General features: G+C 42.1%; 1 protein-coding gene across 2 annotated transcripts in view; it reads left to right on the top strand.

The window, feature by feature from the left end:
- NBN (nibrin) overlaps positions 1-14,508 on the top strand; it is a 443,605-nt gene that overhangs the window by 58,918 nt on the left and 370,179 nt on the right. Inside the window, exon 3 of one of the 2 annotated variants that reach the window (XM_085605307.1) lies at positions 8,310-8,458. The exons of the other annotated variant lie outside the window; for it this stretch is intronic. Coding sequence (XP_085461433.1) covers positions 8,310-8,458 — 149 coding nt within the window. The remainder of the gene's footprint in view (positions 1-8,309; positions 8,459-14,508) is intronic. 2 annotated transcript variants of the gene reach the window in all.

A 14,508-nucleotide genomic window follows, 5' to 3' on the forward strand; every position in this document is an offset into this window, starting at 1 on the left:
AAAGGAGGGGACGGGGCCTGAGGTGACGTGTGCAAACACGCCCTGTGGCGCGTTTTAAGTTAGGGAAATAATTCCCTTTCAATCCTGAGGGACCCTGGGGGCCAACTAGCCCACCAGGTGCTTCCTGTAAGCGCCACTGCTCTGCTTTGCAGAGAGGTGGTGCAGGCCGTGGCCCTTTTTACACCTCTCTGCAATGGCGCTTACTGGACGTACCTAGTGGGCTATTTTGCCCCTAGGGATCCTCAGGATTCAAGGGGACTTAATCTCCCAACTTAAGACGTCCACAGGGCGTGTTTATACAGTGGGGAAGGTAGGGGACGGGGCCTGAGGTGACGTGTGCAAACACGCCCTATGGCGCGTTTTAAGTTGGGTAAATAATTCCCCTTCAATCCTGAGGGCCCCTGGGGGCTAACAAGCCCACCAGGTGCTTCCAGTAAGCGCCACTGAGCTGCGTTGCAGAGAGGTGGTCCAGGCCGTACCACTTTTTACACCTCTCTGCAACGCAGCTCTGTGGCGCTTACTGGAGGTACCTAGTGGTCTAGTTGGACCCTAGGGACCCTCAGGATTCAAGGGGACTTAATCTCCCAACTTAAAACGGCCACAGGGCATGTTTACACAGTGGGGAAGTGAGGGGACGGGGCCTGAGGTGACATGTGCAAACACGCCCTGTGGCGCGTTTTAAGAGGTAGTTTTAATCCCCTGCCCTATTATATACTAGGGGCTTACAGAGGAGGTCATGCTGATCACAGGGGGACCCCCAACGCATAGTGTTCCCTAGTGTATGTAGGTGTTTTCACTGTATTCTGAGTGTCTTTTACCATAGCACTGGCTCTAGGACTGGTTAGTCAGACTCAGTTTCCACCAGTATCCGTCTGAAAAAGTTGAGGATGCAGGATGATTTTGCAACAAGGCTTCTTTCTGCTCTTCTGTTTGTTCTTTCTGCACGTTATCCTTCTTCCTGCACTTTTCTTCGTCTTTGAGGACTTCTGTTGCTTCTTTCTGCATTTCTTTTTTTTCTTTCCGTGCGTTTTTTCTTCTTCCTTCACATGTCCTATCTCTGTAGGCATAGTTAGAAATTAGCATTTAAAAAACCTTTGAAATTCACCGAAAAAACCATAGGTTTCAGGCACGTTATATATATATGTGTTTATATATATATATATATATATATATAATCTACTAGATAGTTATAGTTAGGACCCTGTTTCTATAGGAAATCCGCAACATTCTATTTGGAATAACTTTGGCGCCGCTCGACGAATCCTCGCGAAATTTACAAAACTAATGGGGCGCTATGCTCCGTTCCTACCCTGAAAGTCTCGGGGTGATTCGTCAAGTGGGGGCTGAGAAAAAAGGGGGGTCCCAAAACGCGTTTTCCCTATGCATTTTTCCATAGGACCTTTAGACACAGCTACAGCCCGAACGGCTGAACAGAATTACTTGAAATTTGGCAGAGAGGTAGTCCGCAGGTCAAGGAAGTGCCTTTTGTAGGTCTGGTGTAAATCTGTTCAGTAGTTTCAGAGAAAATAGCATTTAAATCAATATATATATCTGTAAGCGCGCTCCGTGCGCTTACGGTAAGCTTACCGTACGCGTACGGTGACGTGCGCGAGCGCGATTCTGATTGGTTGTTAGATCAAAGTAAACATTCGAATCGGTCGAAACCAGGAAGTATCGGCCGCCATTTTCTGTCTCTCGCACTGAAAAACAAAGGTTGATAACATGAAAAGGGGGCAACGAAGAGAGTTGCATACCCCCTAGCGTTCGTCAGGGGGTTCACAAAGGACCAAAAAGTATGAAAAATAAATTTAATAATTTTTTTAAAAAATCGCGGAGTGCGCTTACGGTAAGCTTACCGTAAGCGTACGGTAAAAAAAAATAAAAAAATAAAAAAAATTAACAATCACATTTAATATATAAATCTAAGGACCCCCAAGGGAGAAAAAAACAATTGATATTTTGTAAAAAACGGCGTGGCGTGCACTGGACGAAATGCGCACCGTGCGCTCAAAAATTAACAATAAATAGATAACTTAGCATTTAAAAAAACGTACAAATTCACTGAAAAAACCATAGGTTTCACACACGTTATAGTTAGGAATTAGCATTTAAAAAACCTTGCAAATTCACTTAAAAAACCATAGGTTTCACACAAGTTATAGTTAGCTGTACATTTCACTCGTAAAAAACCAATGAAATTCCACGTTATAGTTAGATCAGGTAACTATAACTTGCGCGACCGCAATCCACTGCTGATGACGTCACATATTACATCACTCATGACATGGTCAGTGACATCACTCATCACATCAATGATGACATCTCAAATGACACATTGTGCATTGCGGTCGCGCAAGTTATAGTTACCTGATCTAACTATAACGTGGAATTTCATTGGTTTTTTACGAGTGAAATGTACAGCTAACTATAACTTGTGTGAAACCTATGGTTTTTTAAGTGAATTTATATATATATATATATATATATTATCTACTGGCGGTCGCCAGTAGATAGTTATAGTTAGGACCGTGTTTCCATAGGAAATCCGCAACATTCTATTTTGAATAACTTTGGCGCCGTTTGACGAATCCTCGCGAATTTCTCAAAATAGGTGGGGCGCTCCGCTCCGCTCCTTCCCTGAAAGTCTCGGGGGGATTCGTCAAGCGGGGGCTGAGAAAAAGGGGGGGTCCCAAAACGCGTTTTCCCCATGCATTTTTCCATAGGACCTTTAGTCCGAGCTACAGCCCGAACGGCTGAACAGAATTAGTTGAAATTTGGCAGAGAGGCAGCCCTCAGGTCAGGGATGTGCCTTTTGAAGGTCTCGTGTAAATCTGTTCAGTATTTCCTGAGAAAATAGCATTTAAACCAATATATATATCTATAGGCGCGCACCGTGCGCGCACGGTAAAACTTACCGTACGCGCACGCTGCCGTGCGCGAGCGTGATTCTGATTGGTTGTTAGATCTTAGTAAACATTCGAATCGGTCGAAACCAGGAAGTGTCGGCCGCCATTTTGTCTCTCGCACTCTGAGGGGGTGAAAAACAAAGGTCGAGAACGTGAAAAGGGGGCAGGGTGGACAGTTCCTGACCCCCTAACCGTGGTCAGGGGGTCCCGGAAGCACCCCCAAGGGCCAAAAAATCTTTTTTCGAAAAATCGCGGGGTGCGCGTAGCGTGCGCGCACGGTAGAAACGGAAAAATTCCGCGAAATGCGTAACGTGGGTGCGCGAAGCGCAACGTTCGAGCACCGTGCGCGCACGGTGAAAAACCTTAAAAAAATAAATTAAAAATAACTTAGCATTTAATAAACCGTACAAATTCACTGAAAAAACCATAGGTTTCACACACGTTATAGTTAGGAATTAGCATTTAAAAAACCTTGCAAATTCACTTAAAAAACCATAGGTTTTACACATGTTATAGTTAGCAGGACATTTCACTCGTGAAAAACCAATGAAATTCCCCCGTTATAGTTAGTGCAGGCAACTATAACTCACGCGACCGCAATCCTCTGCTGATGACGTCAGATATTACATCACTGATGACATATGTGTCTTTCTGAAAAAAAAATATTTTTAATATATGTATAGCTAAAAATTAATGGAAGAAGACATGGGTAAATAAGTGTCTAAATACAGTGATGTAATATCTGACGTCATCAGCAGAGGATTGCGGTCGCGTGAGTTATAGTTACCTGCACTAACTATAACGGGGGAATTTCATTGGTTTTTCACGAGTGAAATGTCCTGCTAACTATAACATGTGTAAAACCTATGGTTTTTTAAGTGAATATATATATATTTCCATTCCTCCGTCACCAACATCCGTTCCAAAAAGACGAAGATAGACCCAGGTATTTAGTGCATGTTCAAAGATTTATTTTCGGATGCCCTGCACCATCGCCATTACGCGTTTCAGCCTCACGGAGGCCATGATCACATGATACGATAACAGAGAGTTTTTTTCTTCTTTTAAAGTGCCAGTGCACAAAACCTTGTGTTTGAAACACTCCCACAGTAATTCATGGACATAGAAAGCAGATTGTCCCCGCATATGTAATGTATTCACTTAAATGTGCAAAAAACAGCTCAATACAGTACAATGATAAATATCAATGTGCAAATTGTCGCTGAACTCAGTAAATATATACAAATATAAATATATAAATACTCATGGATAAAATCATAGCATTGATAAAATACCCTAAAAATGCTAAACAAATCCACAGCTAAAACGTTATATCGGTTAAAATTATCTATCCTCATAGAGTTGGCAGCTTAATAGCGAATCCAATCTTTTTCTGGGATACACCGTCAAACATATATAGCTTAGTTCTCATCAATTCAAATTCTAGGCATAAATGCCGATTATAAGTATCAATAGCTCCAGGGAACAATGACCTAGGTATTGCGACATTAAGAGATCATTACATGCATAAAATTCTTGTTTATCTGCCCCAGTGGGCCCAGACATTCTCATGTGGGAAAATTATAAAGTGCAAAATGTGCTGTGCAAAGTGCGCCTTGTTACATCCTATCACAGCCGTGAATAAGGTATGTAAACATATACATAAAGGAAATGAGAATATGATGTCATTACTCCCCTATACTTATACACAGGATTAAAATCATCAGTTTCATTAAAAACGAAAAAAACTTCAATCAAGAGGCAGCAGTAAATCTGAATTCGGATATCTGCCAATAATAATTCATATTATAGACAGGTAAAAAAATCCTCACTGGCATTCAACCCCAGGGGTGCCTTGCTATCCAGTTTGAGTATATATCTTGTTTCCATCTGGCGTAATAGCCGTTCACGGTTACCACCCCTTCTCAGTGGCAAGACCGTGTCAATAACATAGTATTTAAGATGTGACAAGTTATTCTCGTGGCACTCCCTAAAGTGCCTCGCCACTGGGTATGCAGCATCGCAGTTAGTGATGGCTCTAATGTGCTGGAGCACCCGCTTGTGAACCTGCAGTTTGGTGCTGCCAACGTACCGCAGGCCACACGAGCACTCCAGCGCATATATTGCATACTCCGTTTTGCAGTTTAGAGCTTTGGTGATTTTCACCGGATTGAGCTGAAATGGCGTTTGGTATGTTTGTGTACTCATACCATATTTACAGGCTTTACAAATAGCACATTTTATAAATCCCTTTCTCTTGCCAAGCCAAGTGTTAGTAAGCCTGACCTCTGGGCTGCTCTTAACCAAGGAGCTACTCATAGATCGTGCTCTTCTAAATGCAATACTGGGGGATTTTGTCATTTCTTTCCCTAGGACAGGGTCACTACAAACTACCGGCCAACTCTTGTTGATAATCCTACGTAATGATTTATGCTGTACATTGTATGTTAGAATCAGACGAGTAGACTGAACCTGATCGATATCTGTAGTGGCATTGAGCCTCAATGTATCAGATCTCTGTATTTTGTTGGCCTTAGTCATAGCTAAATCCACGACATTCTCAGAATAACCCCTGTCCAGAAATCTCTCTCTACATTCCAGCTGAGCTAGTATACAATCCCTGTCTGAGCTGCAAATCCTACGGATCCTCAACATTTCCCCAAACGGGATACTGCTAATCAAGTGTGGAGGATGATGACTCCGTGCGTGTAGGACTGTATTGCCAGATGTGGGTTTTCTATGAAGTAGTGTTTCCAGTCTGTCATTAAACACAAAAACCTCCACATTAAGATAAAATATACTGCTCTTGCTCATCTGGGCCGTAAACTTGAGATTTAGGTTATTGATATTCAATTTGACAATAAAATCTTGTGCTGCCTGTTCCGTGCCATTCCAAATTAAAAACAAGTCATCAATGTACCAGCAGACAATCTGAGTTCTTAGAGTATCACCATGGACTGCCATGAGGACCTGCTCCTCCCAGAGCCCCAAATGCAGGCAAGCATAACTCGGAGAGAAGCAAGCCCCCATGGCGACGCCCCTAACCTGTTGGTGGACTTGATTGTGAAACAAGAAAAAATTATTTTCCAGACAATTAGCAATCATGTTCAAGATCATTTTGTTATGAGAATGTCTGATGATGGGACGTGTATTCAGGAAATGTTCCACAGCTTTCAAGCCGTCCTTATGATGAATGCTCGTATACAGCGATGTCACATCTAGGGAGATTAACACATATCCTGGTTCCCATTTTACATGATTAACTTTGCCAAGAAAGTCCCCCGTATCCTGTATGTATGAAGGTAATTTCTTGACATGTTCCTGTAAAAAGAAATCAACAAATTTTGAGGTGTTTTCCATAATGCTACCCTGGGCAGAGATTATAGGTCTACCTGGGGGTTTACATGCCTGCTTGTGAATTTTGGGTATAAAGTAGATCACGGGAATGGTGGGGTGTTCAACCTTTAGAAATTTAAATTAATTCAAAGTCAATAAACCTGCTGATTTCCAGGCTATCAGTTTGGTGTAGAACGTACTCCAAGAGGTTTTGACTGCTTGCATATCGCTACGTTTGTAGCAGTCTCTATCATTGAGGTGTGAGAGAGCTTCCTCCAATATATATATATTATTATACTGGTCAAGGGAGTAGATTGGGAGGGTTTAAGCAGCGCACTGGGATGGTAGTAGCAAATGAGTTAGTAGCAAATGAGGTAGAAAAAACACTAGGCAAACAAAGAAGCACATGAGGGGAGCGCAATGCATAGTGGGGGAGGTGGAGTGGGGGAGAAACATACCTGGGAGTCAGCTGGAAAATACACGCTCATGGAGTGCTTAACCAAAAATGAAAAAAAGAGTTCTCTAAAAGTGAGCAGTGGAAGGATAGAACTCAGCCAATCAGGGAAGAGACTATGCTCTAGGGGTGGGACCAACAGAAAATGGACTTGCTTGCACTAGGAAAACCATTGAATTAGAAGCAAGCAAAGGAGAGTGACATTACAATCAACCAATGGTAAGCAATGGGTGGGCCATACGCCCCTCTAAGTTCTTGGTTAGCCCACAGTAAGGTTTTTCAACCAGACAGCTTTTTGTCTGTGAAGCTCAACCTGAAAACCAGCACTGATAAAGCCAAAAAGGCGGTGCCAACGCCAAACCTATTGGCTGTGCCTGTGGTTGTTTATATTAAGCAAAATGTACTAATTTGTCCCATTACAACACTTTTTTTTACTTTTGGTACATATATAGTTTGTCATTGTAGGCTACTGTTACGTCTGCACAAAGTTGAGCAAGAGTCAGAATTCCAAACTCATGATTTACAGAATCAATAATTGAGGACCTTTACAAACCTAAATCCTGTGATTGCAGAAAAATCACCATTGTAGTGGGCACTCTTCATTCAAAGGGTTTGAATAGGGCTGGAAACATTGGTGCTTCCAAGGAAAGAATTGGATGAGCTTTAGGAATGATTATAAGTAATTTGCTGGACTCACCTAAAAAGTAAACTTGTGTGGAAATGTTTCATTCTAATGGGGTCTTTCATAGTTAGAACTTACATCCTCACCCTCATCTAACCATCTCAGAAAAGGGACAAAGACTAACCTATTTACTGGATGATTTTCCATCCCGAGTGATTACACATAGTTAATGCCGTCATAAAAACCCCTCTAGCAGATCATACTTCTGGCAACTCTACATCGGAATCCCAAAACTTTCAGCCACCCCTTAGACTTAACCAAGAGGATGTTTTCCTACTCCCCAACCTAGAGTGCCAGAAGCACCACCGTGATTCTAGATTGAATAGATCCTGTACACTAAGCTCCTCCATTGCTCTAGTAGTCCTATGGCATTCCTTACCGTATTGTTTTGATCTTGCATATCTACAGCAGTGAGTTGAGCTGATCAAGTCCTACTCTGGTAAGCCTCTAGTGCCTCAACCACATTAAATGTCCAAAAACTAGAAGTCTAAAAAACTCTCTGTTTTCATAGCTATAACTCACATCCTTATAACCGTTCATTGGGAGCAAGTGCAAATATTCCACTGTAGAAAACATAGGTAAGAGCTTAACTTCTGGGTCAGATAGTAGGGACTAAAAATGACTGATTTTTGGAAGCATGGTGGAAACTCAAAATCAATCACTTGGTATTAGTAGACAGTGGGAAACTAGGCAAGTGGTGTCTTCTATGACAGGAATGTTTCATACAACTATAGATGGGAAAGAGGCTAAAAACCTCAAGAAAAGAGAAGACAGTGAAAATTTCATGCTAAAATGCCACCTGCCAATTCTCATTTTTTTTCTCCGGTCATGTGTCTCATACCAGCTTTTGCCATTGCTTTGTTATCAGGTTTGTGTACTGCAAAGCATTCATGTAGAAAGTGGTTATTTCATTATTCCTGTTTCTTTTCAGGGTCGGCATACTGCATTACCTGAATTGACTATAAAAGATACTTCAAAGTATGGTACTTTCGTCAATGAAGAGAAGCTTCAGAATAATGTACCCAAAATTTTGAAATCAGGAGATCAAGTCACTTGTGGAGTTTTTCATAGCAAATTTAGGTAAGCTTTGAAGACTTTTGTTGATGCATTTTGCATGTGTTCTTATTTAGAAAGGTCTCTTTACAGATTCTCTTAAATGTTTGATACACTGTTACTATTGGAAAACTTTAATAACACACTTGAGGCTTTGACAGGGTATGGAGTAAATTTATTGCCATGGGCTTTTATGTTCCCAAACAAAAACACTGGAAGACAGTGAGTTCTGGTTGCCCTAAAATATAGAGAAGGTGTGGGAGGCATTTGAGAACTCTCCCTAAACTTTCTTAAACTGCTAGCATAACACATTCCTACTGGTTCAGGAAGGCACATAAAAGGCTGTGATGCTGGGCCCTTTGATATTACCTTACCTGCACATTGATAGTTATGCAGACAGGTGAACAGTTATCAGAAGCTCCTTCTCCGCCAAGACTGCAAGCAAAGATCAGGTGTTAGAATTGAATGGAGTCTAACAAACAGCAATCATTGTGCTCTCAGGAGGGAACCCATCTGAAAACAGATTAAAAACAATGCCATAGCACAGTCGCGATAGAATGTGGATGGGCGACATTGAAGCGTGCCTGTACCAAAGCATACAGAGAAGAAACTGGTTAGCAATAGCCAGCCCCCGAACATAAAATTACTCTATAGAGCAAACTGAATGGAGTCAGTGGTGGAGGTGACCTACTAATGGGTGCACCAGAGCTACAGCACAAGGCAAATGAGAGTTTACCAGGTTTCTGATTGATTCATTGTTCTCCCTAGACAGCCTTACACCCCCTCCTCCAGTGAGTGCAATATCATTGGGCCTTCCACCAGTCATGCAAAACCTGATTCGACTCTGAATGAAAACATATTGCGACAGACACAAGAGACATTTTGACAATTCACCTATGCTTAATTCACATGAACATTGCATCATTCCAGATCCATAAACCTATTCAAACCTGCTTTCTTGCTGTGGCTTACCTGCATAGACTGATAAACCTCTCAATCTGCAAACCAAGGCACTTGCAATTTCTGCCAGCCGGGATGGAGTGCACAATCGCCAGTAAAGCAAGGAGAGGCAAACCACACACTTTGCTACAGACTCTCAGACACCTCTGCTGTAAATGATCACACTGTGATTGCCAACAGCAAATGTAGGCAAGAACCAAGAAACATTGGAAAACACACTAAGATGCACAGAAAGACCCCAGTACGCTCAACAACTAGTGACTCACAAATAGACCCCACTGAGTTGGCATTACTCCGGAATTCCTTGAGCATTTTTTCAAAGAAATAAAGGTAGAAAGTAGATGTGATAAAGTCAGACTTTAAAAATGCTTTAAGGAATTAAAGAGTGACCCACCACATTGGGAGTGAAGGTGGAAGATCTGGAAAAAACAGTTGATGACTGCTAGGAAGAGCCACACAGTATGTTGACCCTGATTTAGTATCTTAGTCTCCTCAATAACAAATTGAGGAACGTCTGCTCAAACTAGAAAATGTAGACAACAGTTCAAGATGAAACACTATTTTAATCAGATGTCTTCGACAGAGATTGGAGCTATGCTACTGCATTCAGTCATGACCATGACTGGGGATCCTCTACTGGCTCTGGACACAACTGATATAATGGGTGCAAGAGGCCCGGGAAATAAACTCTCTTTATGTTCTCGTCCACATTCACTTCTTTGAAGAAAAAGAGAAGAGAACAACCTTAGTATGAGAATGAAGTCGGACGATTCATCAAGTCCACAAGATTTGGTCACCCAGTGAATGAAACAGGGACTACCGTAAATGGAGCCATCATTTCTTAAGAGGATTGACCTCTTTGCTGGTGCGATAAATAAACAAAAATATACTAAAAAGTGATAGAGGGAATCCTTGAATTCATCTCAGCCACTGAGATTCAAGCATTCCATCCTTTCTTTGTTGTGTATACTTTAGTATGAGCAGACTGAGGCATAACACATATGCAACATAGAGCACCTGATGAAGCCAGGACAAAGAAGAAAATATGTAATGTGGGAAGTATTGTCCCCCGTTTGGAAGCAGGGGATTTGCAGACTCCAAGAGAAGGGACACATCATGAGAGTTGGGATGCATACTGTTTGTTAGTTGATGTATGTGATGAATAAGGGTTTGGTAGCCCTCTGTTGGCTATTAGATAATTCATGTGCAGCACACATTATCACATTGGAAATTTCCATCGCCTATTGAGCAGTAGCAGACTAGAAGGGGCATAGTATCCTTACATCACCAATGCAATGTTGAAGATAATTGGCTCTAATGTCAAAGGCCTCAATGTTCCCATAAAATGCTGTAGCAGTGTTAAACATAAACAAGTACTACCAGCCCATCCCTCTGCTCTCCTTTCCCACCTAAGTCCTTGGAAAGGCAATCAACCGCCAACTCACAGAACACCTTGAGATCAACAGTCTTCTGGACCTCTCCCAATCCAGAGTCCAAACCAACCACACCACCTAAGCTGCCCAGATTGCTGCCACTGACGACATCAGAACCCTCCTTGACCCGGGAGAAACTGTGGACCTGATCCTCTTCGACCTTTCAGCAGCTTTTGACACCGTATCCCACTACACCCTTATCAAGAGGCTTCATCACATCATAATCCAAGGAGATGCCCTCAAATGGATTGCATCCTTCCTCAGCTGAAGAACCCAAAGAATACGCCTACCACCTTTCACATTGGAACCCAAGAACATCATCTGAGGCGTCCCGCAAGGCTCATCCTCAGCCCTACACTGTTCAACATCTAGATGATCCTCTTGGCCAACATCGGTAGAACCTGTGGAATGAACATCATAGCCTATGCATACAATACGAAGCTCATCCTAGCACAATCAGAAGACCCCTCTACCACGAAGGACAAATTCCACAGGTGAATGATGGGTATCGCCGACTGAATGAATAACAACTTCCTAAAACTCAACACATGCAAAATGTTCTTCAATAACAACACCTCCCAGTGGAATGACTCTTGGTGGCCTCCCTAACTAGGACCAGCCCCCACTCCGACAGACCACGCCTGTAACCTTGGCATCATCCTAGACAGCAAGCTCACAGTAAAAAACCAGTAACAGTCTTCCCCGTCTGCTTCCTCATCCATCACATGCTCTGTAAGATCTCCCCGTCAACACCAGACAAACCGTCACTCAAGCCCTAGTCACCAGCCGGCTGGACTACAGCAATGCACTCTACATAGGAATCACCACGCACCTCCTGAAGAGACTACAGACCATACAGAATTCAGCGGCCAGACTCGTCCTCAACCTCCCCAAATTGACCCGCACCACCCCTATCTCAAGAAGCTCCACTGGTTCCCCATTCAGAAGAGATGTCAATTTAGGATGCGGATCACACCTAAAAGACCCTTCACAATCAAGGACCAGCATACATCAACTACAGCCTGAACTTCCAACAACCCTACAGACACCTGCGCTCCACTCCTCTTTCCCTCGCACACAATCCCCGAATCTGCTGAAGCAACTGTGAAGGACACTTACTCTATCTTGTGGCCAAATCCTAGAACAACCTCCCCCTTCACCTATGGACCTTATCCTCTCTTCTGGAATTCAGGAAAAGACTCAAGACCTGGCTGTTCCACCAAACCCCCTAGTAGCTATGTTCTCAGTGCGTGGATACCCTCATGGGTAATTAACCAATCTATAAATCCTGCTTGATTGATTAAAACATGCATTGCAAATGGAAAAGTACATCTCTCTCATTTAGGAAACTGATTTCTAAAAGTCTGGTTTAGACAATACCTATCTTCGGTCCCACGAAGACAGGAGTAGCAATATTGCTTGCACGAGGGGTAGACTTTGAGATACTTTCCATCACAGAAGATGAAAAAAGCCAAACGCTGATCCAGAGGATCTCAATAGGTTTAGTGATGTACACCACTAACATATACATGCACCTAAATCACACTAAGAAAGATTCCTCAAGACTAAGGTGGCGACATCCTAACACTCGCTAGGAGGAACATTCTATTTAGAGGTGATTTCAACTTAGTTATGGATAACCTCAAGCTGTGATTAGATCTCCAGAACTATGATTCATGTCTGAAGGGGGTGATTGGTTGAAAAAACTAGGTTTGGTAGATATTTGGCAACCCCAACACCCAGATATAATTGACTTTGCTTGTTATACACAAGACGTACACTAGATTAGAACACTCTCTATGGAACTCTTTCTTAATTCCCAAAATATAAAAAACAGAGAGTGGACACATAGCCCTCTTCGACAATAATTTACCTAAACATTTTGATAGGACAAGACCAACCAACAGTTAGGCCATGGAGGCTAAACACCTACATCATACAAGATAAAACTACAAGAATCATTATTGATAAGTGTAGCAATACATGCTAACTAATTTCTCGGGCGAGGTAGATGTAAACATGCTCTGCGATACCTTGAAACGAGTGGTCCAGGTTAAATAAAATAAGAACAGTAAAGCAAACCCACTTATATGCCAAAGTGAGAGAACTAGAAAAAATCCATCAGAGGTAAGTGTTTAAAATCTGGCATCAATTGACACCACTAGAGATTTATAGCACTAAGAAGAAAGTGATGGCATTAAATAAAGACTAAACCAAATGCATGCAGTTGAGGACTAAACAGTTGTATTATAGGGGCACTTAATAGCCGGCAAAGTGAGGGCCAAGACTATGAATGATAGAAATAGAAAAATAAAAGATTATTTGTCTGAAACATAAAGACACAGACATACTCGAATTCTAGCGAATTCTATGGTGACCTGTATTAAGCAAACAGCATATCCAGTGTAGGGTGCTGTCTTATCTGTCACAGGCTGATCTCCCTGCTCTACTGCCAGAACAGACAAAAAAGGTTAAAATGAGCAATCAAATTTGATAGTATTATAGGCACTGGTGGATTCATAGTCAATAGTTTTAAAAACGGCAAGTCTCTGTCCCTGATGGCTTCACTTCACTATGTTTCCTAATTTTCTGCAGAGCATTAGCATTAACAAGTGTGTTCAATTCATTCACCAAGCCAGAGTGTTACACTTTCATTTCCTGGGGCCACAGTCACACTAATGTAGAAACCAGGTAATGTCAATGACTCCTGCACTTCTGTAGACCAATATCCTTATTAAATAAAGAGGTATAACTCCCCATGGGCATGCTTGCAGCCAGAATGAGTCTCATATTACCGGGCCTAAAAATGCCAGATCAGTCTGGGTTCATACCAGGGAAAACTGTGGGGATAACACAAGGAAGATCGTATGTATCATAGACAGCATACATAGAACATGAAACATGCCTTGATCTCTTAGCGAGTTGGCACTTCCTTTGGCCCCAAATGTCACTGATGGTTGTAGCTTGTTACAAACATCCAACACTTGTCTGAGTGAATAGGCACTCATCCTTAGGTTGTGCCGTGGTCAGGGGGGCAATACAAGGGTGCCCACTCTCCCCATTTCTCTTTGCTTTATGGAGTGTTTTGCAGAACACACAAAGGAATACAAATATCAGAGAGGTAGAGATGGGCAAAGTTTCTTCTTAATTTATGATGTATGCTGATGACATCTCGCTCTCGGAGAGGGATGTGGGAGGGATGCGTATTAAGATAACAGCATTTCCCAGAGTCCTATATCTCTTCCAGAAACGACCTCTCCTAGTGTCAACCTAGCTACTTAAATCATTTCAAAAGCCATTAAGCAATTTTGTCTTTTCAGGTAAATGGGTTAAAGTATTACATGCCCAGCACCCAAAAAAAGGGAATCTTGGCCTTCCATATATGTCTAAATAGCGCCAAGCTTCCCAATTACAGTACTTTGTAGAACGGAAGAGGTCAGAATTTGAAAGACAATGTAGTTTTATTACCCAAACTCTAGCAGGCAAAAATGTAAAGAAAATAGCTTGGCCTGAGAAGAAAATTGAATTTGGAAAATATATTCCTCCCCGTCACAAGAGCCTTTAAAAAAACACTATTTGACAAACAAACTAGCAAACTTAAAATTGACTACTTTTCCTCCAGACAGGATGATACATACACTACCAGATTTGACACTGAGAAGTGAATAATTCCAACAGAGCAGG

The sequence above is a fragment of the Triturus cristatus genome, chromosome 5_1 (genome assembly GCF_964204655.1).
Source record: "Triturus cristatus chromosome 5_1, aTriCri1.1, whole genome shotgun sequence".
Classification (NCBI taxonomy): Eukaryota; Metazoa; Chordata; class Amphibia; order Caudata; family Salamandridae; genus Triturus; species Triturus cristatus.